The sequence below is a fragment of the Sarcophilus harrisii genome, chromosome 2 (genome assembly GCF_902635505.1).
Source record: "Sarcophilus harrisii chromosome 2, mSarHar1.11, whole genome shotgun sequence".
Lineage (NCBI taxonomy): Eukaryota > Metazoa > Chordata > Mammalia > Dasyuromorphia > Dasyuridae > Sarcophilus > Sarcophilus harrisii.
Window position 1 is genome coordinate 177,119,487 of NC_045427.1, and position 23,440 is coordinate 177,142,926.

General features: G+C 31.6%; 1 protein-coding gene across 3 annotated transcripts in view; it reads right to left on the bottom strand.

The window, feature by feature from the left end:
- Positions 1 to 13,928: 13,928 nt before the first annotated feature.
- The window catches only part of ARHGEF10 (Rho guanine nucleotide exchange factor 10), a 215,807-nt gene continuing 206,295 nt past the window's right edge, over positions 13,929 to 23,440 (bottom strand). For all 3 annotated transcript variants that reach the window (XM_023494669.2, XM_012539906.3, XM_023494668.2), the window contains 2 exons: positions 17,118 to 17,240; positions 13,929 to 15,229 (listed from right to left, as the gene is read on the bottom strand). In XM_023494669.2, coding sequence (XP_023350437.1) covers positions 14,709 to 15,229; positions 17,118 to 17,240 — 644 coding nt within the window. In that variant the 3' untranslated portion in view covers positions 13,929 to 14,708. The remainder of the gene's footprint in view (positions 15,230 to 17,117; positions 17,241 to 23,440) is intronic.

Genomic DNA, 23,440 nt, shown 5'->3' on the forward strand with positions numbered 1-23,440 from the left:
TAACTATGTTCAATAGATTTTAGATTTACATAGACATAAAACAAAGAGTTTGCTGAAGGATCATAGATTCAGAATTGGAAGGCCTATCTAGGAATTCATACAGGAAAAAATTGAATGGATTAAAAAGTGTCATTGTCTAGACTATCAGAGGATCATAGATTTAGAACTAAAAGGTCATATTTTCCATTACTCAAATTTTACAGATAGGAAAATTGGCCCAAAAGATTGAGGAACTTGCCTGAAGTCACTTAGACTCTAAATAGAAGAAGTAAAAACCCAATTCAGGTCTCTAGCTCCAAGTGCAGGCAATACTCTTTATACCAACATATAGTTAGAAGAACATTGCACTGATTTTAGACCATCAGTACAAAAATCAGGGGCAGAAACTATAAATGGGCAGTTAGGCCCATAATTGAAAAAGGGAAAAAAAAAGAGTAGAAACTGGAAAATGGTAAAATGCTTTGACTGATCTCATTCTGATTCTTGGTACAAAAGCTCATTAAAAAATAAGTTTTCCTTGTGAACCAATATGGTTCTGAATCATAGAACATTGTAGTTTTTGAAGAATCAAATTTATGAATGACCCAAAAATCAATGGAAATATATCTGGTGGTAGGAAGTAGGATCTAGCATATTTCTGATATGGTTCTAGCGACTTTTGGGTCATATGACCAGTAGGATTAGATATTTTTCCCATTCTCACAACCTTTTAAATCTCTCTGAAATAGAAATTATGTGCAAAAGATAAAGTTAGCTGTCTCCATAGTCTAGGATATCAAGAACTAATCTGAGTATCTAACAATAAAGAAGGCTAGTAATTCTTAATGCCCTTTCCGTAGTGCCCATTATGATCCACAGGACTTCCCAAGATGACCCACAGGGCTACTGTAAAACTCAATTTTGTACCCATAGTATCAAGGGAATTCAAATAGCAGATGCTTCACTTAGACTGAGGCAACAGTCAAAGTACACAATATGTTAACAGAGATCATCCAGAGAACTTGGAAAGAGAAGGAATTGGGGCTGGACTCATGTGTGGAACTCCATGAAACCACTTGGAAAGAGCCCAGCATCTACCTGAGGCCAAATCTGTCCCCCTAAAAGTCATTTAAAACGTAGTCCAAGGCCATTGAACCATGACCTGCCCAACAAGTGATAGCTAGGATAGCTTTGAGATACAAGTTCCAGGCAAAACTACATCAAAAAGGAAGAAATCAGAAAGTAATCAATATGAGAATATAAGGCTAAAAAGAATGTAATTACCAAATATCTCAGGAGGAAGGAAATTTAGTTAAAGACCTTGATAATAAGTAGGTAATCCACCTGAGAAAATATTAATAAGAAAAATAAATATGATATCATCTTAGAGAATACAGACGTATATGAATAAATATTACCAAACAAGATAAAATGAATCAAGCTTTGAAGAAGCAAAGGACTTTATGGATTCGTGAGACTTTCATGATGTTCATTCCATATCAGGAATGAAAATACATGAAAATGAAGGATAATTGTAAGAAAAGAAGCAAAAATCAATAACACTGAAAAAAAAGATTAACAAAATGTAAGAACCAAAACATTGATCTCACAGACAGGGTACATAAAGACAGTTTATTATAGATCTCCCAGTAAAAAGTAACATGTAAAAAAAAAAAAAAGGAAATCTGAATATTGTTACATAGGAAATAATTCAAGAAAATTGCCCAGAACTTCTGAACACAGAAAACAAAATGACAACTAAAAGAATCCCCTCCAAAAAAACTTAGAATAAAACTAAGGGACTAGGAAATATATATTATTTATCAAATTAATCCAAAAAAATCAAGAGTTGAAATCATGTCACTAGTCAAAGAAAAACAAAACAAAACAAACAAAAAAAAAACCAATCAAAATGTAAAAAGCATTAGATAAGGAGCTATTTGTTAATTAGTTTATTAGGTGAAAATGAGCAATAGCCAACAAATCAATATCATTATTAAACTTATGTGCGCCAAATGTCTTAGAATTTAAATTCATAAAGGAAACATTAGCTATAAGATGACATAGAAAGCAAAACAACAATATCAGGACATCTCAATGTGTCTCAGTTTTGGATAAGTCTAACATAAATAAACAAAAGGAAAAATACAGAATTGAACAAATTAATAGAGAAACTACAACTAAAAAGTGTATAGTTTTTCTTACATTAATGGTGTATTCCAAATGGAATTGCTAAGCAATGTATGTTGCAATAACTAAAATCTTTTATAAAAATTGACTGTTAGGACATAGACATATTGCAAAATAAATAGTAAAATAATCCTTTACAGACTATAACAATAAAAAGAGTCACTCATTCAGGGAATATAAATAAGCATAAACAGTCCAAAATGAGCATTTAATAATCAGCAAGCCAAAAGAGCAAATCAAAGAAATTTTTATATAAAATTAAATGGCAATGATTAAGCAATACAACAAAAAGAAAAAGAGTGGTCTAATGAGCTGAATATTTATTTTAAAATTATAAAATGAATAAATAAACAGGCCTAAAATAAGCCCCAAAGAAGATACATTAAATATTTGAGGAGAGATGAATAAACTGGAAATCATAAATACTAGAGAAAATATTAATAAAACTAAGAGTTGTTTCTTTGAAAAATACTAATTTTTCAAACAAATTTCAAAAAAATTTCAACAAGCGAACAAGGTGAAATCACATCAAAACTAGAAGAAATAAAAAGAATAATCAGACCCTATTACTAACAAAACCATAACAAAAAAGAAATAGAGGAATTCTTTCAAAGATATATTTTATATATTTAATTAATAAATTAAATTTATTTAATTAATAGATCAAATAGAGATCTTAAATAATCTACTCTCAGAAAAAGAAATAAAATTAGCTCTAAATTAATCACTAACAACAGGAGAATTATACCAATGTTAAAAAAAATTAGTATCAATACTGCATGAATAATTGCCAAAATTATTATGGTATTATGGAAAGATAAAGCACAAAATCAATATCATTAATCAATAACAAATCAATATCATTAATTAATAATGATGAAAATTTTTAAATGAAAGCTTGTCAAACTACAGCATTTCAATCAAGAAATCACTCATTATGACCAAAAGAGATTTGTACTAGGGATGTCAGAATGGTTCAACATTAAAGATTAGGAACATAAACACATTTAAAATAAAAACATCCAAAACAACATAGTTATCTCAATAGATGTGGGGAAAAAACTATTAAAAAGCACAATCCTCATTTACACTAAAAATCCTACAAAATATGCCTTTAGAGAGGTCTTTTCAAGATATCATAAAATATATCTATTTAAAATCAAGAGTAATAATTACATACAATGCAATCATAAGCAACAATAATCTTTTCAAAAAAAATTGGGAGTAAAACAAGGATAGCTATACTCTTTACTATTACTTGATATCATTCTGGGAGTTATCAATTGAAAGGAAGAAAAAAAATAAAGCTGCAAAGATATCCATACATGTTAATGATATGATGGCTTATTTAGAAATTCTCAAGGAATTAGCAAATATACAGAGACAATTACTTCAGCAAAGTTATGGACTACAATACAAAGCTTCAAATATCAACATAATTCTTATATAATTATAGAAGCCAACAATAGAAAGTAAATCCCATTCAAATAACTATAAAATAACAAAATGGGAATCACTTTACTAAAGCATATAAAATATTTATATAGATTCAATTCAATTAATTAAAGAAATAAAGAACTTAAATAACTGGAAGAATGGTCATTGCTGGACAATTCCAATATGACAAACAAGACAATATTTCCTAAAGCTGCTAAATAATATCATTGAGGAAATGTAAAATCATTGAAATTGGTGAGAAGGGCCAATAAGATGACCAAAAAAAGAGGTAGCATTTGCTCAAAGGAGGATATTCTTGGATAGTCAGATAGCCATGTGTTTTGGCCCTTAAATTATAGTTGTGAGCTTATAAATCTCTGACAAAGTTCAGCAATCGGGACATGCAGGCTAAGGGTTCTGAATATTTTTAGTCCTCTTAAGATTCTTCTGAAGGAGGCATCACTGAAATTAGATGATATTGAAAGATCTATAAATTGCTACCACTCTGACACTGGAAGAAAAAAAGCCAGAAACAAGAGCCTAGATAATAAAGATAAAATCCCATCTAAGAAGACCAAAGATAAAACATATCATTTACCTCCTTTCAAGGAGGAAATATAATTTAAAAGAATGAAAAAAAATTTTCAGGCATAATCAATGGGAAAGTTTCTTTTGCAGGACTATGCATGTTTATATTAGGTTTTCATTTTTCAGTTTGTTATTGTTGTTGAATGGGAGAGAGTGATACATAGCTTTTATATATATATAAAACAAATTTATTTTTTTAAAAGAAATTGATTAAGGAAAAGTCTTTACAATTTTAAAAAACTGTCCATGTACTATCTAAATAGCATTAAATACTGTTTGATTTATGTAATGGGCAAATTAAAATCATAAAGAAGAGAGAGAGAGCTGACTTAGATTGATGAATGAAATTAATTGATTGATTCTAGAAGAAGAAACATTAAGACTTTCTTTCCTCTCCTCAATAGAGGATAGAAGACTACAGGTACCAAACAAATGAAGCAGACGTAAACAAACATGGTTGTGATATCATTGGTTTGGTTTGACATTTTTGTTTTGTTTTACAGAGGAGAATCCTAGGGGAGGAATGTGATGCAAGAAACCCTAAAAATGTCAAAACTTTTTTAAAAAAGCTATGATTTTCTTCAATTATTAGTATTGATTGACAGCATGACAGAATGCAAGGTTTCTTTGTTGCTGAATGACAAGTTGACCTTTTCCTCCCGAGTTGCTGAATAGAGGAGTTAAAAAGAATTTAAATGATTTTATCAGAAATTTCTACATCTAAATTCAATTTAGATTAGGAGTCATAGATCTAGATAGTGAAAAGAAAGGTTTATATTTTTTAAAAATAATTCCACATTTGTTTAAATGTCATTCAACAATTTATTATAAGCCTAGGAGATGGGGAGGGTGGATTTTGTTTAGGCAGTGAACAACAGTAGGGAGAGCAAAGGAGACATTTGGACTGATTTCCCTGCTCTACTTTTATTCTAAGTTTCTAGTATATTTATGGCATATGTCTCATGGAAAAAGTAAAAATAAAATTTGAAATAGAATCTTAGAAAAATGTTCAGATATTACATACTTGATCCTATTTTATCTTCATAAAATCCTGTGCAATAGACAAAGCAATATCATTAGCTCTATTTTACAAATGGGGAAACAGGCTGAAATGTGTGAAATGACTTGTTCATGATCATGGATCTAGTAAAAATGAGACTAAAGTTCAATCCTGCCTTAATTCCAAGTTAGATATTTTCTTCTTAACTATTTGACTTTTTCTGACCCCTGCAATTTTCCTTCTTCCACTGCCTATAAATAAAATTTCCTTCTTTACCATTTACCAATATAAGAACTTGAGGCTATCTCTACTCAGTTGTACAACTAGCTGTGATCAGTACTTTTCTTTCCTAATCTCTTCCTCATGCCACATTTTATAATCCACTGTCAGACTTCCTTACAACTCTGTTATAACTTTGTTACTTATTGTAGCTGGTAAACAATATATTATCAAAACAACATCCTCATTACTCTTTCTAATATATGTCTCAAAAATAGTTAAAAAAGAGTAATACCATAATCCCTGTAACAGTTTATTGAATAAGAGTTTCTTAATAATAAACCTCTAAGTCCTTTCTTATAAATATCCCATTCTCTCCAGTTATATAGATACCATCATGGTTCAGAAAATTATCCCTTATGCCAGGATTATTCTAAGAGTGCCTTACAGTTGGTTTTTATACTTCCCACTCTTCACTCTCCAGTTTGTCTTCCATTCAGTTGCCAAAGTGATCCTTCTAATGTGTAGGCAATACTTTTGCATATGAGAAACATGGGGTTCTCTCCAAGTATTTTTATCTTAGAACCTGTTATTAGCATTGCCATTTTTTTCTTCAATCTGATTTTCTGTGTTTCTAACAAAATGCCTTTTTTTTCTTCCCCTTTCAATAAATAACATGTCCACATAAGAATCAGTGCCTTATATTCTCTTTTGTTATATTTTAAGTGGTGTGTCTGTTTTCTTAACTCCAAAGAAACATGCAAAAGTGATTCAAATCCACAAATAAGGTCAGTTGAATTGATGCTTAAAGGCAAAAGTAGCTGAAGATAACCACCATTATCACCAACACCACTACGAAATGATAAACTGTTGCAAAACAGTTTAAGACTTCAAGACTTCTGATCTTTTTCTCTGTCATTTGCCCCTTTGTCAATCTGGTGAAGTGTGTGGACGCTACCTCTCAGACTAATGTTTTTAAATGCATAAAACACATAGGATTAAAAATGATATATTATATCAAAATAGTTATTAACATATCAAAAGCAAAGTTAACAGATCTTAGATTAAGAACCTCAGAACTGCAGAGTTAATTGTACACAGCAACATCAATATTATATGATGATCAATTCTGATAAACGTGACTCTTTCCAAAAATGAGATGATTGATTCCAATGATCTTGTAATGAAGAGACCAAATTCCAATAATGGTCAGGAAAAGAAAAGAAAAGCATGGTGGTTCCATAACTTTCTGCTGAGGAATATCAAAGTTAGGTCTTTATCTTCATAAAAAACATAATCAATCAATCAATATTAAGTGCCTCTTCTTGTGGCAGGTGGTTCATTGAGCATTGGGATTACAATAAAAGAGCTTGCTCTCTCTCTCTCTCTCTCTCTCTCTCACACACACACACACACACACACACACACACACACACAGAGCAAGTCTTGTCCTTAAGGAACTTACAATCTAAGGAGGAAGACAACATACAAACACACATATATAAAGCCAACCTTAAAAAAAAAAAGAATAAATTGGGGAAAATTACAAGAGGGAAGGCACTAGAATTAAGAGGGATCACATGTGTACTTCTATATAGATAAGGATATTGACTTATTCAGGATACACATTCAGGTCTTGACAGATAATTTTGGTCTCTCTACCTTATCTCTCCTCATTCTAATCCATCTTCTTCTACACAACTGCCAAGTCACTTTCCTAGTGTAGAACTGATCATGTCACCTCTCATGCCAGCCCCTCACTCAATAAATTTCAGTGTCTCCCTATTATTTCTAGACTCAAATGTAAACTTCTCATTGTTATTAAAAGTTATTCTCAACCCCATCCTTTATCTTTCCAGTTTTTATATATATTACTCCTCTCCATGAATTATGGCGTCTAGTTATTTCAATCTACTTGCATTTCTTTATACATAAGCCATTATTTAATGAGTTTGTACAGGTTGTCCCCATGCCTAAAATGTTCTTGTTCCTCACTACTTCTCAGAATACCTTGTTTCCTACATGACTTACTGCAGAACTTGAAAAGCCTTTTTTTTCAGAAGGCCTTTATTGATCTTCCTACTTGCTAGTTCCTTCTTTTCTAAGGTAATATTGCAAATATTTTATATATGTCAATAAATTTAGATATCTATCTATATCTAAAATTGGAACCCTCGACAATAATGGGGAAGTGTGAAAGTTTAGTATCTCTACATGTATGTACATACTGTTGTCTCTCTCATTAGAATGGAAACACTTTGAAGAAAGAAGCTATTTTGATTTTTCCTCATTTAGCACTTAGAACACTGTAGCACTTAATAAATTCTTGCTAATTGTTTATAAATTCATGGACAAGAGACTTGGATATTAGTGAAGGTGGGGATTTCTGGAGATAAAGGCAGATTTCAAAACTGAACATCTTTAGAAGACATTTTCTGACTTTGAAAGACTTAAATACTCTATTCCATGTAATGAACACTATGCTTCCAAAGGTGATGATCATAATTCCTATTTCTTGACAGAGAAGTAATAGGCTATAAGTGAGGAATGAGACATACATTTCTAGATACAACCAATTTGGGGATCTGCTTTCTTTGACTATATTTATCAATTACAAAGAAAGGTAATTTTTGTTTTTGTGTTTGTGTGAGGAGAGGATGTTATTGAGGTTAGATTTTACTAGAGGAAAGGTGGAGTGATGGTTTAAAAAAAGTAGGAAAGAAAGAAATTTAATGCAATATTTATAAAATACACAGGAGATATCAAAAGGAAATTCAGAAAAAATAAAAAGAACATTATTGTAAATACCATGTTAAATTTATCACATACTTTTTATTTGTTTATTTTTTGTTTGTCTGTTTGTTTTTAGCATATACTTTTTAAAGAAGCCTTATGTGGTAGCAAAGAATTGGAAAAGGAGTGGATGCCCATCAACTGGGGAATGGCTGAACAAGTTGTGGTACATGAAGGTAATAGAATATTATTGATCTATAAAAAATTATGAGAAAGCTGATTATAGAAAGGGCTGGAAAGATTTACATGAACTGATGCTAAGTGAAACAAGCAGAACCAGGAACACATTGTACACAATAAAAGCAAAAATGTGGGATGATCAACTATGAAAGACTGGGTTCTCATCAATTTAGTGATCCAAAGCAATCCCAATAGACTGGAAAGAAAATGCCATCTGCATCCAGAAAAAGAACTAAGAAGACTGGATGTAAAATAAGACATGTTATGTTCAGTTTGTTTTTCTGCTTTTTTCTCTCTCCCATGTTTTTTTCTCTTTTTCTGTTCTGATTTTTCTCTCCCAACATGATTCATAGAGTAATGTGTATTAAAAAATAAAGTTACTATAATAAAGAAGCTTTATGTAATCTGAGTTTTATAAGTGATTATTTTTTCTGTACTTTATTGTATATTTAAATGAGCATATTTTAGTCTTTAGTATTAGCATTAGTCTTTATTTTATGGTCACTTTAACTTGCAGTTTAGATGATGTATATAAATCAGAGAGATTTCTAACCTGAGGAATGCCTAGGATATAAGGAGTTTATCAAAAAGACATGGGGAATATTTAGTAAAGAGCTATATTATTTTGTTAAAATATTACAAAAAGAATAGTGTTAGTGAAAAAGGTACATAAGTAAAAGGTTATTGTAATACACCTGAAAAATGTAAAAGAGACAATTGAAGGAATAATTTCTCCTGACCAAAACCAAATGAATGAAATTTATATAAAAATCCTCTTTGTAATGAACTAGAAAAAATTAGGTGACAATCACCTAGTAATAGATATGTTAATTGCTCCCCACAATAACTAAAAATGCAGAACTGATTTCCAAGCAAATTAACAAAATTTTTTATCTTTCCTCATATAAACATTCCATTCTCGCTCACAAAGTTTTAATCTCACAACTTACCTTTGTAAATCAAGATTCTCAGTCCTTTTAACCAAATCCAAAGTCAGAAACAAACAAACAAAAAAAGAATGATTTGCAGATATTACTTTTAACAGTTATATTAAACTCTTGGTTAGCATAAAAATTATTCAACTATTCTAACAAACATGTAAAACTTTATGATAGTATTAAATGCTATGTACAAAAGAAAATTTTATAGAAATTTATTTTATTTTCCATGTATATCATAGCATACTCTAGAATTATTTTTCCACTGTATTGAACAGGACTATAGAAAGATTTACTGAAACTTTACAGGATCCTTCAGACTAATCAGAATAGAGTTTGATACTTGGTGACTTCAGTGTGAAGATGAATATAGAAGATAATGGCAAAAATATATTGGAGATCATAGATCTAGAGCTGGAAGGAACATCATTAGTCATCTGGTCACTGATACTTTCTTCAGAAAGAAGGTTGGATGATGCTAGCTTTCACCATTTCCCTCCGGCTACAAATTTTGCAATTTACTTTAGGAAAAAATGGGGGGAAAGGGCAGGAATAACAAAGAAAATAATTTTGTATACAGTGTAATAGTGTCAAATTTTTGTCTACTTCCAACATTTTAATTACCTATGATTTTTACAATGTTGGTGTTTCTTCTGTTAATGTAGATTACAATTCTATAATTTAGCATGTCTTCAAGAATTGGAGTGGCAGAAAAACTAATGAATTTGTCACAACTATGGTAGTGAACATCTCCATACTTACATACACAGTCCAAACTTAGCCATGCAGATTTTTAGGCATTATACAATTTATTTATTTATTTATTTTGTGTGTGTAAGGGAAAGAGGAGATTCTTTGCTTCAATTGCTATTTAGCCTTAATCACTGAATAGATGCAGCCTCAGTCAAACTGAGACCTGTTGAAGACCTTAGCTTTAAAAGGCCAAGGTCTCCTACTACATCTAGGGCCATCTCCAGTTGTCTTAAACTATATCTGACCACTGGACCCAGATGGCTCTGGAGAGGGAAGTGAGGCAGATGACCTTGCATCATCCTCCCTCACTTAAATCTAGTTTGCTGGTATGTCATGTCATCACCTCCCCGATATCATGATCTTCTTTGAAAATAGAGGACAAACAACAAACAAGTTTCTTAATGAAGCCTTTTCAGGTTAATATAGTCCTTGCCAAGTCTTGTGCTCTGCAGAAATGACCTTTGTAAAGTCAGGATCATGTGACTGAGATATCTGATAAGACATATTATAGCAACATAGGAATGATGCCTTGTTCTTGTAATGAAATAAATCCAAAATTGTATGCTAATGGTTAAAGTACTTTTGGCTTTCTTGACAAGGAAGTGAAATTAGACAAGCTGATATTTGATTTTTTGATTGAAATTTTGTTGTTAAAAACTACTTATTGGTTTTGTCACGTAAATCTGTGATTAAGATCTCTCCTAAGACTTATAAAATCTACTGAAAGTTCTGCTTTCTGCACTAGTGACTTGTGGGTATTCCTGTAGCTTCCAGACTCATTTTATTTATAATACCATGTCTATCCAAGCAAAAAGAGCTAAACAGTTGAGATGATTCCACCACTAAGGGGTTTTTAATCTAAAGTCTATGAATTTGCTAAAAATGTGTGTTAGTATAATTGGTTTCTTTGTAAACTTACATATTTTATTTTATGCATTTAAAAGCACTTTAAGATGGGATCCCTAGATTTCATCAAGCTTGACCAAAAAAAAAAAGTTAACAAGACAGACTAAAAAGTACTGGTAATTTTAAAATGCTATTTCCAGGTGATATTCTTACCATGATTTCATTCTGCAATCATTTCTACCTCACTGGAAACTAGGTCCCCATGATTAACAGAGCTGCCAGAAACATCTCAGATTCATTAAGCATTTGATTTTGAATTGATTTTTAGCCAGTCTTCAAAAACCTTTTTACTGTTACCAAATTTTTGCCACTACCACATTCAGATACGTGACCCCATATAGAATCAGACCCACAGTTTAAAAAGATTTGGTATACAAGGATGGTGAGTGAAGTCATAAAGAAGAAGATTAACTTGACCTTTCCTTAAGAAGGATGGAAATGTTTTGATGTAATAGGTGGTGCTTGAGCTGCATCTAAAAGGCAAGAGAGGTTCTGGGAATTGGAGGAGAAAAGGGGATGTGTTATAGGAATGAGGAATGACCAACAGTTCTCATTATCTCCAAAGCACAACATTGAGCTGTCAATATGTACTTACACCATCATTATTTATATTTTAAAAGTGTAAATTAAAATTTAGTTTGCTTTTGTGCAGTTTGAAAGTATTTTCTAAAAGAAATCATAATATTCATATGAACATTTGTTTTTATGTGTTTTAGATTTTAGATATTTATTAATTTTTTTTCTAATTTTCATGTATTTTTGTTGCTTTAAAATACTATGTATACAAACATGCATACACGTATACACATTCACACACACACACACACACACACACACACACACACATACACTAAGTAAATGCTTTCTACTTCACACGATCTCTCTTTCCTTTCCAGCATTCTATTAAGAGATATTTTCTCCCATTAGAATGTAAGTTCTTTTACAAGGAGGACCTATCTTACTTGGTCATTTTTGTTTCTATCTCCAACACACAGTACAATGCCTGGCACATAGTGAGCATTTAATAAATGCTCTATCCATCTGTTTGCCAATTTATCTATCTATCTGTTGAGGCAAAGAATTTTAGGAACGTTTGAATAGATTCTCTAAATTCATTGTAAAGGGAATGAATGAATAAATTCTACCTCCTTAGTTCTTCAGACTAAATGATTGAACCAACTTAATGGCTCATGATTCAAGATTGTGTTTTATAGATTCAGTTTCCTATGGATTCCAAAGAAAGGTTACTTACCTACAAAGAAAATGTCATGTTCTTCCCTTAGAATTTCAAGGTATATTACTGCTGTTAATATAATTTCTCAAATAATACATAATACTGTACACAATATAGAAATGAACCTGAATATAATATATATTTTATTATGTCTAGAAAAAAATCAACTATGTTTAGAAAATAATCCCCACAAAATAAGAGTATTTTGTTTCAGAAGTCAAAGAAAGATCTTATGGAGTGAGGGTAATTCTGAGGGCATTTACTTAGTGTATGTGTGTGTGTGTGTGTGTATGTGAATGTGTATACGTGTATGCATATGTTTGTATACATAGTATTTTAAAGCAACAAAAATACATGAAAATTAGAAAAAAATTAATAAATATCTAAAATCTAAAACACATAAAAAGAAATGTTCATATGAATATTATGATTTCTTTTAGAAAATACTTTCAAACTGCACAAAAGCAAACTAAATTTTAATTTACACTTTTAAAATATAAATAATGATGGTGTAAGTACATATTGACAGCTGAATGTTGTGCTTTGGAGATAATGAGAACTGTTGGTGACCTGGAAATCTTTTAAATATTGTGGATGGAAGTTTTAAAAAATGTTAAAATTTTCATTTAATTTAGGTATTAGCCTGAAATGAAAAAGATTAGAAAAACTCTATAAGGTCCCTTCCTGCTCTAAAATTCTATGATCATATTCTTTCAAATATTTCAGTTTTCCTTTACTTTAGAAAAATTTGTTGTAAAATTTAACATTTTATAACTTCTGAATTATCCTGACTTTATTTAAATTAAAATCATTGAAAACTGGTCATTATATACATATCTTTCAAGTGCCTTAATATCTATTTCTAATTTAAATCATTACTTAGGGCTACATAGTAAAACAAATTTCCAATAATGAAAAAATGTAGTTAGTGTCCCTTTACCTCAACAGAATATGATTTCCCCACTGAATTCTGTGGAAATTAAGCAGCAATAATATTATTGTTTCTAAGTAAAGTCAGATTTTATTTATCAAATCAGATAGCAGCTAACAAGTTTAGAAAGCTTAAGAGAGATTAAAGTATTATTTTCATGAGAATGTGATGAACTTTAGAAAATATTCATCTATATCATAAAAGTAGAATTTTAAAAACCATCTGTAAAGTGCACAGAAATTGATTTCAAATGAATTCCTCCATTAGTTATTTGCTCTTTTTTGCAAGTAAAATATTGACATATATACAGTCTCAAAACAAATGTAAATCATGCATTATTCATGTACCTCAACTTGGTATAATTATTGGCTGTATAACTGCAGAATACAAACCTGCACATTTGCAGAAAATACTCTTATGGGATAAAAGGAGTCAGTTTTCTTGGCTCATGTCCCACTGCCATCAATGAAGTACATACATAATAGTTAGCACCAAGAACCTTTCAGAATGCATGAAGAAATAGCTAGCTACATTGGTCCAAGTTCAGCAAATGCAAGAGACTCTGCAAAAAAAATAGCTAACAATTTTTCTATTATACATACATATATATGTGTGTGTATATATACACATATGTGTATATATGTATGTATACATATGCACCTCATTATACCACAAGTACACAGGATTTCAGTTAAAAAGTATTAATATAATATTATGTCAACAATATATCATTTGATAGTAGTTGTTTGAAGGTCATCTACTTATTGATCATTTTGTTTTAAAACATGCTCTTTTTATAGAATACTGTTACAGATTATACATTGATTACAATTTTTACCTCAAATTTTTATTGAAAAAAAATAATATAAAAAGCTACTTTGTTAAAATACATAAAACATGCAGATCACTTTGGAAAGAAAAAACAGCTGACATATGAAAGCAAACAAGAGCATATGGACTGATATGTATTCCCTGCCTTTTCTAACTGTTACAAATTTTACTCTGAAATATATAAAAGAAAATATAAATAAAGTCACACATCTGAAAAGATGTAGGAATGTTTTAAGAACTGTTAATAGAAAGTCTTTTTGCACTATCCCATATGCTGAATTTTTAGCACTTGCAAATTCTTAGTTTGAGAATGACTTTAGGATGATTATGTCACAAGAGCTTTGAAAAGAATGAATTGATGTAACCAGTTTAGCATTTAGGGTATGAGCTACAGTAGCAAAAACCAACACCCTCCCCCCCCCCAAAAAAATAAACAATAACAAAAAAAAACTGCGCATTTTCTTGCACATTTCAAATTATTAAAAGAAAGAGCTTCAACTTTGAAACTTGTTTCTATAGTGCTTATAATCCCAATTTGCAGCAGAGAATAAAATAGGCAAATGGACAGAGTAGCCGCCACTACTATATTGCACATATTTTCCCTAAATACTATGCTTTCCCTTTTCACTCCCCATCAGTATAGATACAGCTTCAATCATGTAGTCTATGATTTAGTCAAAAAAGTATCAATTGCAGACTCCATGATTGTTAAATATACTGCATTCACTTTTATACATTTAACAGAGGAATCTGCCAGACCATAACAGAGGAAACCAAATCATCTTGCCGCTGTTGCTTGGCTTTCTTATTCACCCTTCGATGCCCCTGTCCTCCACAGATGACTAATACTGAACTTGCCTTTGTTTTCTTGAACTGATGATTCTTCCCTTTATTAAGTGCAATATTTGGATCTTTTAAGAGCTCATAAATGGTGCTGTCCTCTGGTCCATGCTCCAAAGAACTGGACCCATGTGACAAAGTCAATGATCCAGATGATGATGACAGGTCACTTTTTTGGATGATGGATCCCACCGAGTCCCCTAACCAAACTGCATTGTCAGAAGTGCTCTGACTTAGACAGGAATTAGATACCTCATTTGGAAGAATGTCCTTCTGGTCATCATCTTGAGATTCAGAGTTTGGAAGCAGACTATTTCTGGAATGACTTGTGTTTTTTTTGTTTAAAGCTGGAGCCATAACAAGAAATTTCACAGGGCCGTTATGTGCATGATATGAAACCATACCTCTGCCTGAGGGGAGAAAATACTATTATTAAAGTAGAGAATATTACTGCCTTTAGAAGTATATGGATATTAAGCAAGTAAGAATTTCACTCCCATTTTCTGTAAATAAGTACCTTTTACAGATATTTAGTATCTTCCTTCTGTTGGTTATTTCTAATTTATCCTGTACATAGATTGCTTGTACATAGTTGTTTGCATGCTGTTTCCTTATTATACTGTGAAATTCTTGAGAGTAGTGATTGTCTTTTGCCTTTCTTTGGCTATCTGGCTCTTAGAGTGTCTCTACATATGAATGTAATAAATGCTTGTTCATTTGACTTGACTCCTTTGATCTCTACCCCAATATCTAAATAATTACATAGAGACATTCAATTCAAGTCTAAGCTTCAAGTTCTCAGCTTATGTTATTATTCAAATTATTATTATCTCCCAAATTCATAATTTAAAAGATGGAGATCTGAGAAAGATAGAATGCCAAAGTATTATTGGTTTATGGCTCCAGAGCTCTAAGGCTCCTCAGAGGTCATAGTACAGCTCTACTATTTGACACAGGAGGTCAAGTAGTCATTCCAGTAATAAGTATCAGAGGTGGGATTTGAACCCAGATCCTCTGACTTCAAAGCCAATATTCTTTTTTTTTTTACTACTTGTTCTAATTTGACATCAGGGAGGTATATAGTTTGTTGTGGATTAAAGTGTAATTGAGAAATATTTAACAAAATAAAAACAACTATAATATAACATGGGTAATGTTAATATGTGGTTTACAAAATTAAGATTTAATATACAATTTAGTGGCCCATTTCTATTTGACTTGGACAATACTGGTCTACAGAACTGCTAAAAAGAATTCCTAAATTATAGGTCCTATATAAAAAAATTTCCACTGGCTATCTATTCAATTCTTTTAGTTAGTATTTAAAGAGCTCCACACCCTGGCTCCAACCTATCTTTTCAGCCTTATTATACATTATCCTTCTTTACTTACTCTGTTTTCTAGAATCAAAAAATGTTTAGCTTTGTAAACTGTAGTTTTATATGTAAACCTGAACTACTTCAGTATTCATAAAGATCTTCTAAATGGTAGTATCATACATACCATATGGCCCAAATATTACAAATCTTTATTTTCTTTAAACAATAGAGATTTCTAGCTTATTGTCTATATTACTTACTCTCCATTACTCTATAATAAAAAACCTGTTTTTTCTATGAAATACATGAGCTACAATATGTATGTGCGCACACACACACACACACATATATACATTATAGTTCAGAGGTTTCACAGAAAAATATCAATTTATATATACATATATGTATATTATATGTATATACACATACATATATACATATTTATATGCATATGTAATTACATCATCTTCATGTGCTTTACTTTTAATACTTACTTTGAGCATTACAAACTTTTATTATTTCAGATGTCATAATTGCTATAAATGAATCCAATAATTCAATCAACACTTATTAAGTATCTAGTATGCACCACTGAATCAACAAACATTTATTAAGTGCTTAATATGCTCCAGAGAACCAAGAAATCAACTTTTCTTTTAATTTTTTAAACTCTTAAACAATAGTCATGCATTGTTTAACACTTCCATTTTACAACAAAAGATGATATAATTGGGTGAGATACTATTTCATAGAAATTGTATTGGGGTATACTTCAGAGTATTTATATGAGATGAAAAAATGCATATGCTGAAAACTTATAGTCTTGAGAATACTAGTAACATACAACTATGATTTAGGAAATATCAGAAAGTATTTTCTGGGAAACAAAGGACAAGAGTAGGGTGAGGAAACATAGGATCATAGACTGTGAACTAGAAAAGCTTGATGTAGATACGAATTTTTGATGCTCTTCACTTACCAGTCACTTTGGGAATTCCTTGTAAACGAGGAACTGGTAGTGAAACGATGATTCCCAGGTTTGTTCCAACCATTAATAAACCATGACACACAAGCAGACTAGTCACAGATACCCGCTGTTGCCCTTAAAAAAATTGTCAATGGCCTGAGATTATTTCCAGTTACAAAGTGTGATGATACATTAAACTAGAACAAATGTAACATGTAATTAAACATATACAATATCAGTTAATATTATTTATTTTCATCTACCATACACCAAATACTGTGATAGACAACTAGGAACACACAAAGATATAAATGGATTAGCTCTAGTTCTCAAAGAACTTACATTCTACTGAGAGAAAATAACATGAATATATTTAAGTAGACAAAAATACATACATAGACACACACACACATATAAAGATAGGTGATGCATTAACAGTTTGGGATAGGTTAAGGAAAAAGTTCAAGAAGTAAGCATCCAAAACTGTAATTTTTATAGAATTTTTAAGCTATAAGGGATCTTATAGATCATGTAGGTTAGTTCTCTCATTTGAGTGATGAAGAAACAGCAAAGTGAGAAAATTAAAGAAGTGACTTCCTAATTCCTTAGATCATTTGCTACTCCAGGTGCAAAACTTCTTTAGTCCTTGGTACAAACTACTCTTCTCCCATCTCCCCATCCCCATTTTTTAGCTTCTTTTTATGTGATGTCTCTTCCATGAGACTGTGAGTTTCTTGAAGGCAGGGATTATCATACCTTTTTAAGTAAAACCAGTGCATAGTGCCTGAAATATAGTTAATACTTAATGTTTATTGACTAGTCATTGGACCATAGGATCACTGATTTAGAATTAGAAGGAATATTAGAGATGTAATTTAATTCTTCATTTCAGTGATGAATATGAGACCTGAAAATGCTGAATAATTTAATCATCACATAGGTGATGATTTGTAACTTAGACCTCTAACAGCTCTTTCAACTGTGCCCATTTACCCAAAGCTACAGCCATTAAATAAAAAAAGAAAACTGCAATTATTTGCAAAATCTATTCGACCATTTCTTCCAGGGGGTATGCTTTTTTCCTTTTCTAATTAAAAGGCAATAGTATCACATTTTTATTTTCTTCACCTAATTATACCATTGATCCTCTTCCTTTATTTTCACCCCAAGATTATCAGCATTAGCCACAGTGGGCAAATAACAAATATATCTGAAGCAATTTTCTTGTGTTTGAGAATCAATGCAACACAACAACCCAATTTATCCCTATAATGTAGTAAATGACCCAAGAAAATAAGTAAAATTCATCTCTTTTTTTCCTTTTTCATAGAAATATCTTTATTTTCAAAAAGTTTTTGGTAGTTCTAATGTAAACATGTTAGTCTCAGGCAAATTATGATTGCTCTGATACTCCTCTAAACCAATAGTACATGAGAATAAAGAATCTGCTATGATTGAAAGTCTTTAGAAATCAAAATTCATGCTCCAGAATTTTCCAGCTATAGAATAAATCCTTTTTTTAAAAGCACTTTAGTCCCTCAAACATCTGGCTTAATTTTTAAATGTTAACATTCATTCTTAATACAAAAGCTTATGTCATTTACATTTTGATTTATAAAGGTTTTATAGATTATAGAGAAAATAATGTGACTTTTAGAAATTTTGAAAGTTTGAAGATATCTTTTAATTTGCAAAGCTATAAGGGGTGAGCATGTCTCTACATTAAAAAAAAAAACAATGAAAATATTGGTTTTATTCCTCTATTACAGTGGTTTGTTGCTTTTTAGAAAAGGTTTATAAATCTGAACACAATCAACAATACCAATAACTTTCATAAATATAGCATCTTTAAGGTTTGTGAAGTACTTACTCCACAACAACAAAATAATGTTAGTATTACATATATAAGGGCATGATTTAGATTTTGCCACCTTTTCAAGTTGTGAGGGGCAAGTAATAGAGATAAAGGGATATAAAGGTGCATCCATTTCAGTACACGCAGTAAAGGGTGAACCACTTTCAGATTTCTGTGGACAATTTTCTTCTTTGTTGAGGATATTAAACTGAAAGTAGGGTAATTTGTATCCCATGAATTATGTAAAGCTTTGACTAGTTCACTTGAATACGGAAAAAGTCTGGAAGATAGCTAACTTGTCAATGAATTTCTTCCAGGGCATAGATAACTTCAGTATCTGTCCAGCTCTTTTGTGGAAATCAAAAGGAAAGACTTAGAATTTAAAAGCAACATAAGCAACTGAGGAATTCTGAATTCGTGAGCCATTTAGTTATCATTAGTCAATTGATCATTGCTTGGTTAGAAGCAAGCCAGCAGAGGTAGAGATTTGAGAAATATCCTGGAGATAGACCATTGAATAAATTCTTTCACAAAGGAAGAACAGATCTGTGTTTGGCTTAGCAATCAAAAGGAAGTGACGCTAAAAGAGTAATAGATTGCCAAGACACCTTAGTCTTCCTACCTTCTATGTTGAAGGAGATAGTCATCATAGTCAAGATTCCAATAGAACTGAACTGAAAGTCTTTGGATAATTTTAGAGAAAGGATCCCTAATGCTTTCTACGTGGAACAAATACAAGGATTGCACTTAAGTGTGATGATAGAGGTAGTAAGGATTATTGTTACCTAATGAAACCAGCTGAAGTGAATCAGGCAAGAGCCAGACTCTAAGAGGAAAACTGATCCCAAAAATCAAAAAGCTAAAGAAACGGAAGATGTAAAAATCTATATGGAGCTGGGAGAGAAGAAACTCAGGCAGAAGTGGCTGCCACTAGAAATGGGGCCAGGACTTTGGAAGTCAGATGGGACAAGTGGGTAGGAGGCTCAAACACAGACTTTTTTTTTGTTGTTGTTGTTTTTTGTTTTCCTCTCCCTAATTCTTTCCCCCAAGCACACAAACACTACAAACCCTAAGATTGTAATCCTATTTTTCCCCCTCACTCCTTGTACTCTTTTTGAGAAACAAAATCTTTTCCTCTAAACAATAAGGAAAGTCTCTTTTTCATTACTTTGTTTTAAACAATTATTTGTTGTTATAAACAATGTTAACCACAGATATTTGGTGGGTGCCCTTTTGGGATTTGAGTTTGGGAAGAAGTAATTGTTGGGAAACACCATGGAAAAGAAGAAAGATTTAAAAATGATTTGTCATGATGCTGAATCTGATGGGGTCAGAACAAAGAGATCTAGAATTATAGATTCCTTTTATACCTTTCCAGAGCAGAGAAAAGATATTCATACTGGGGAACTCATTTAGGTAATGAATCTGTAGTAGGGAAGAGAAAAGGCAAGAATAGAATGATTGAAACATTCTGCTCCCCACCAGTGCTAGACAAGCTTCATTATCTCCATTTTCTAGATGAAGAAAGTGAAGGTCAGAAAGATAAAAGTAATTTGCCCAGGATAATACTAATTACTATCAAAGCCTGCTTTCAAAACTAGGTCTCAACTCCAACTCTAATACACAAACTGAATCTCATGATTACTTAAACTCAAGATGTCTAAAACTGAACTCATTAATTTTTACCCCAAACTTTCCCTCTTTTCTAATTTCCCTAACACTATCAAGGTAACTGGGGCATCTAGGTGATACAATGGATAGAGTATAAGAACAAGAGTTAGGGTGACCTGAATTCAAATCTGACCTCAGACACTTCTGGTTAAGTAATTCAATCTTGTTTACCTCTGCTTCCCCATAAGTAAAATGAGCTGAAGAAGGAAATGATAAGTATTTTTGCCAAGAAAACTCTAAATGGACTCACAAAGAATTGGACATGGCTGAAGAGACTGAACAATAACAAAAATTCTTAATCTTTATATATAATTTGCTGCAGTCCTGTCAATTCTACATTCATTACACCTCTCATATATACCCTCTTCTCTCATTAACATTGCTATCATCATAGTGTGGGATCTTATCACCTTACACCTATTGGACTGCTGCTGGTTGTTCTCCAGCTGTCTCTTCCCACTCCTGATAGTTGAAGTGATCTCCTTAAAGATGCCAAGTATAATCATTTGACCTCTCTTCCCCATTTTCAAGAAGCTCTTTTGCTTCCCTATTATCTCAAGAACAGAATATAAAATCCTGTTTGGTGTTCAAAACTCTTCATAATCTGGTCTTTTTCTAATTTTTTTGTCTTTTAATGCCTTTTTTTTCTTTTTTTATTGACTAGATTTCTTTCTTAAGGACCATGCCTAAAACCAAAATCAATCTGATTCTCATAGGCCACTACCAGGTCCGAGGCCAAGCTCAATTTGGTCATTCTTTGGGTCCTGATAGACTCAAATTGAATGTTAAATAGCAGTCATTTCTGCTTAGGCCAGAAACCTTGAGAGTCTTCCCCTCCCAGATTCATTCATTCATTTATTTAGATTTTTTTTTGGACTAGTTGAAAGAGATTCTTTGCCTCAATCGTTACTTATCCTTAATTCCATTGAATGGTTCCACCTCAATTAAACTGAGACCTGTTGAAGATTTTAGCCTAAAAAGACCCAGGTCTCCCATGTCATCCAGGGCCATCTTCAGTCATCCTGATCTATATCTGGTCACTGGACCCAAAAGGACCTACAGGGGAAAGTGAGGCTGGTAACCTTGCACAGCCTCCCTCACCTAAATCCAATTCATTTGTCTATCATAGCATCCCCTCCCTGATGTCATGGTATTCTTTAAGAAGGATGAACAAATAACAACCACCACCATGTTTGGACTGAGCATTTTTAGTGGCTGTCCCCCATGTCTGGTATTTCTTTTATCAAGTCTTCTTCCTGATTTCCTTCAAGACACAACTAAAATTCTCCCTTTAGTAAGAAACCTTTTCTAATTCTCTTTAGTACTACTTAATATCTTCTCCCTCAGATTACTTACAATTTTATTCTGTAAATATTTCATTTGTACCTGCTGTTTGCTTATTGTCTCCTCTAGATAGTCAGCAACTTGAAAGAAAGGACTATTATTTTGTCTGACTCTGTATCCTAGGGCTTAGCACAGTGCCTCATATAAAACACTTCATAAATGCTTGTTGATTTGATGATGACTGAAATGGTCAAAAACTCTTGTACTGGAAATGACAGAGGTTTTAATCTCCCTCCTGCATTCTTGAAATATAATTTTTTTCTTCTTTTTTAAATGAATAAAGTAAATTAAAGTATGTCAAGTACTGATGAAAATAAAATGTACCTTCTTGCACTCATACCAAAATATGAATCAAAATTGAGATGGAGAGAACTTTATCTTAGAAATGCTGAATTAGTCATTTTTATCAACTCTCTGACAGACCAAGATAATTATGGATTTAAGATGACACCAGAGACCAAGAGGATCAGAAATGTTTATATCCTCTAGTTACTATCATGAGAAAAATGAAACATAAATTGACTCTAAGCCCAAAAAGATCAGCCTAAGTCCTATCTGACTTGGACATGAAAAGGTATATATTTTCTAATTAAAATTAGTCTCATAAATTAAATTTCATTGCCTTTCATTTATCAAGTTTTCTTATTTTGAGGTATATAGTTCTTAGAATAGTATCAATGGATAATGAAATGATAAATTACTGGCAATTATTTTAAATGTAAATTCTGGGAACAACATTTACATTTGAAAATCAAGTACAATTTTCTTAAGACTAAATATCATGTTCAGAAATATGTTTCCTATTAAATAGGTCTTTACGACTAACCTTTGAAATCCTGTAGTAAATAGAAAACCAAGAAACAGCTACTTCAGAATATATCTTCTGATAGCTTATAGGATATGGTAAATAGGATTGCATTAAAGTTAGTTCTCTTTTCTAAGCTAGGGTTTTACTATTCAGCCCTGGCCATTTGTTTCATTTGGATGTTTATTGCTTGTTATCTGAATTTTCTTGCTACTTACAGAGGAAATAAGATTTAGTAACAATCACAACTGCTGGACAGTGATAAACATGGGTGGATGAATTTTATTTTTAAGTAAATTATGGAAAATATATTATTATTTTAGATATAGACCTCATTGTAACACAGAAGACAGCTTGAATAAATGTTGGCTATATAAGAAGTCACTTTATAAATTAGATTTTGATTCTTTTTATGACATGCCCAGTGTTATTCCCACTTAAATTTTTCCTTTTTTTTGATGTAAGAAAATTTTTACCTCTCATTCCTGCTTCAATTTTATGTCTCCATAATAGCCTTTAAGCTATTCTCCAAAAACCTAGCATCTTGTCTATTTTGTGGTAGAAAACTCAATGGAAACAAATGGAATGTATGCTGTACTTATGTGATACATAGAAAATATTATCTTTACAATCTCTTTCTACTCTGTATAGGTTTTCAGG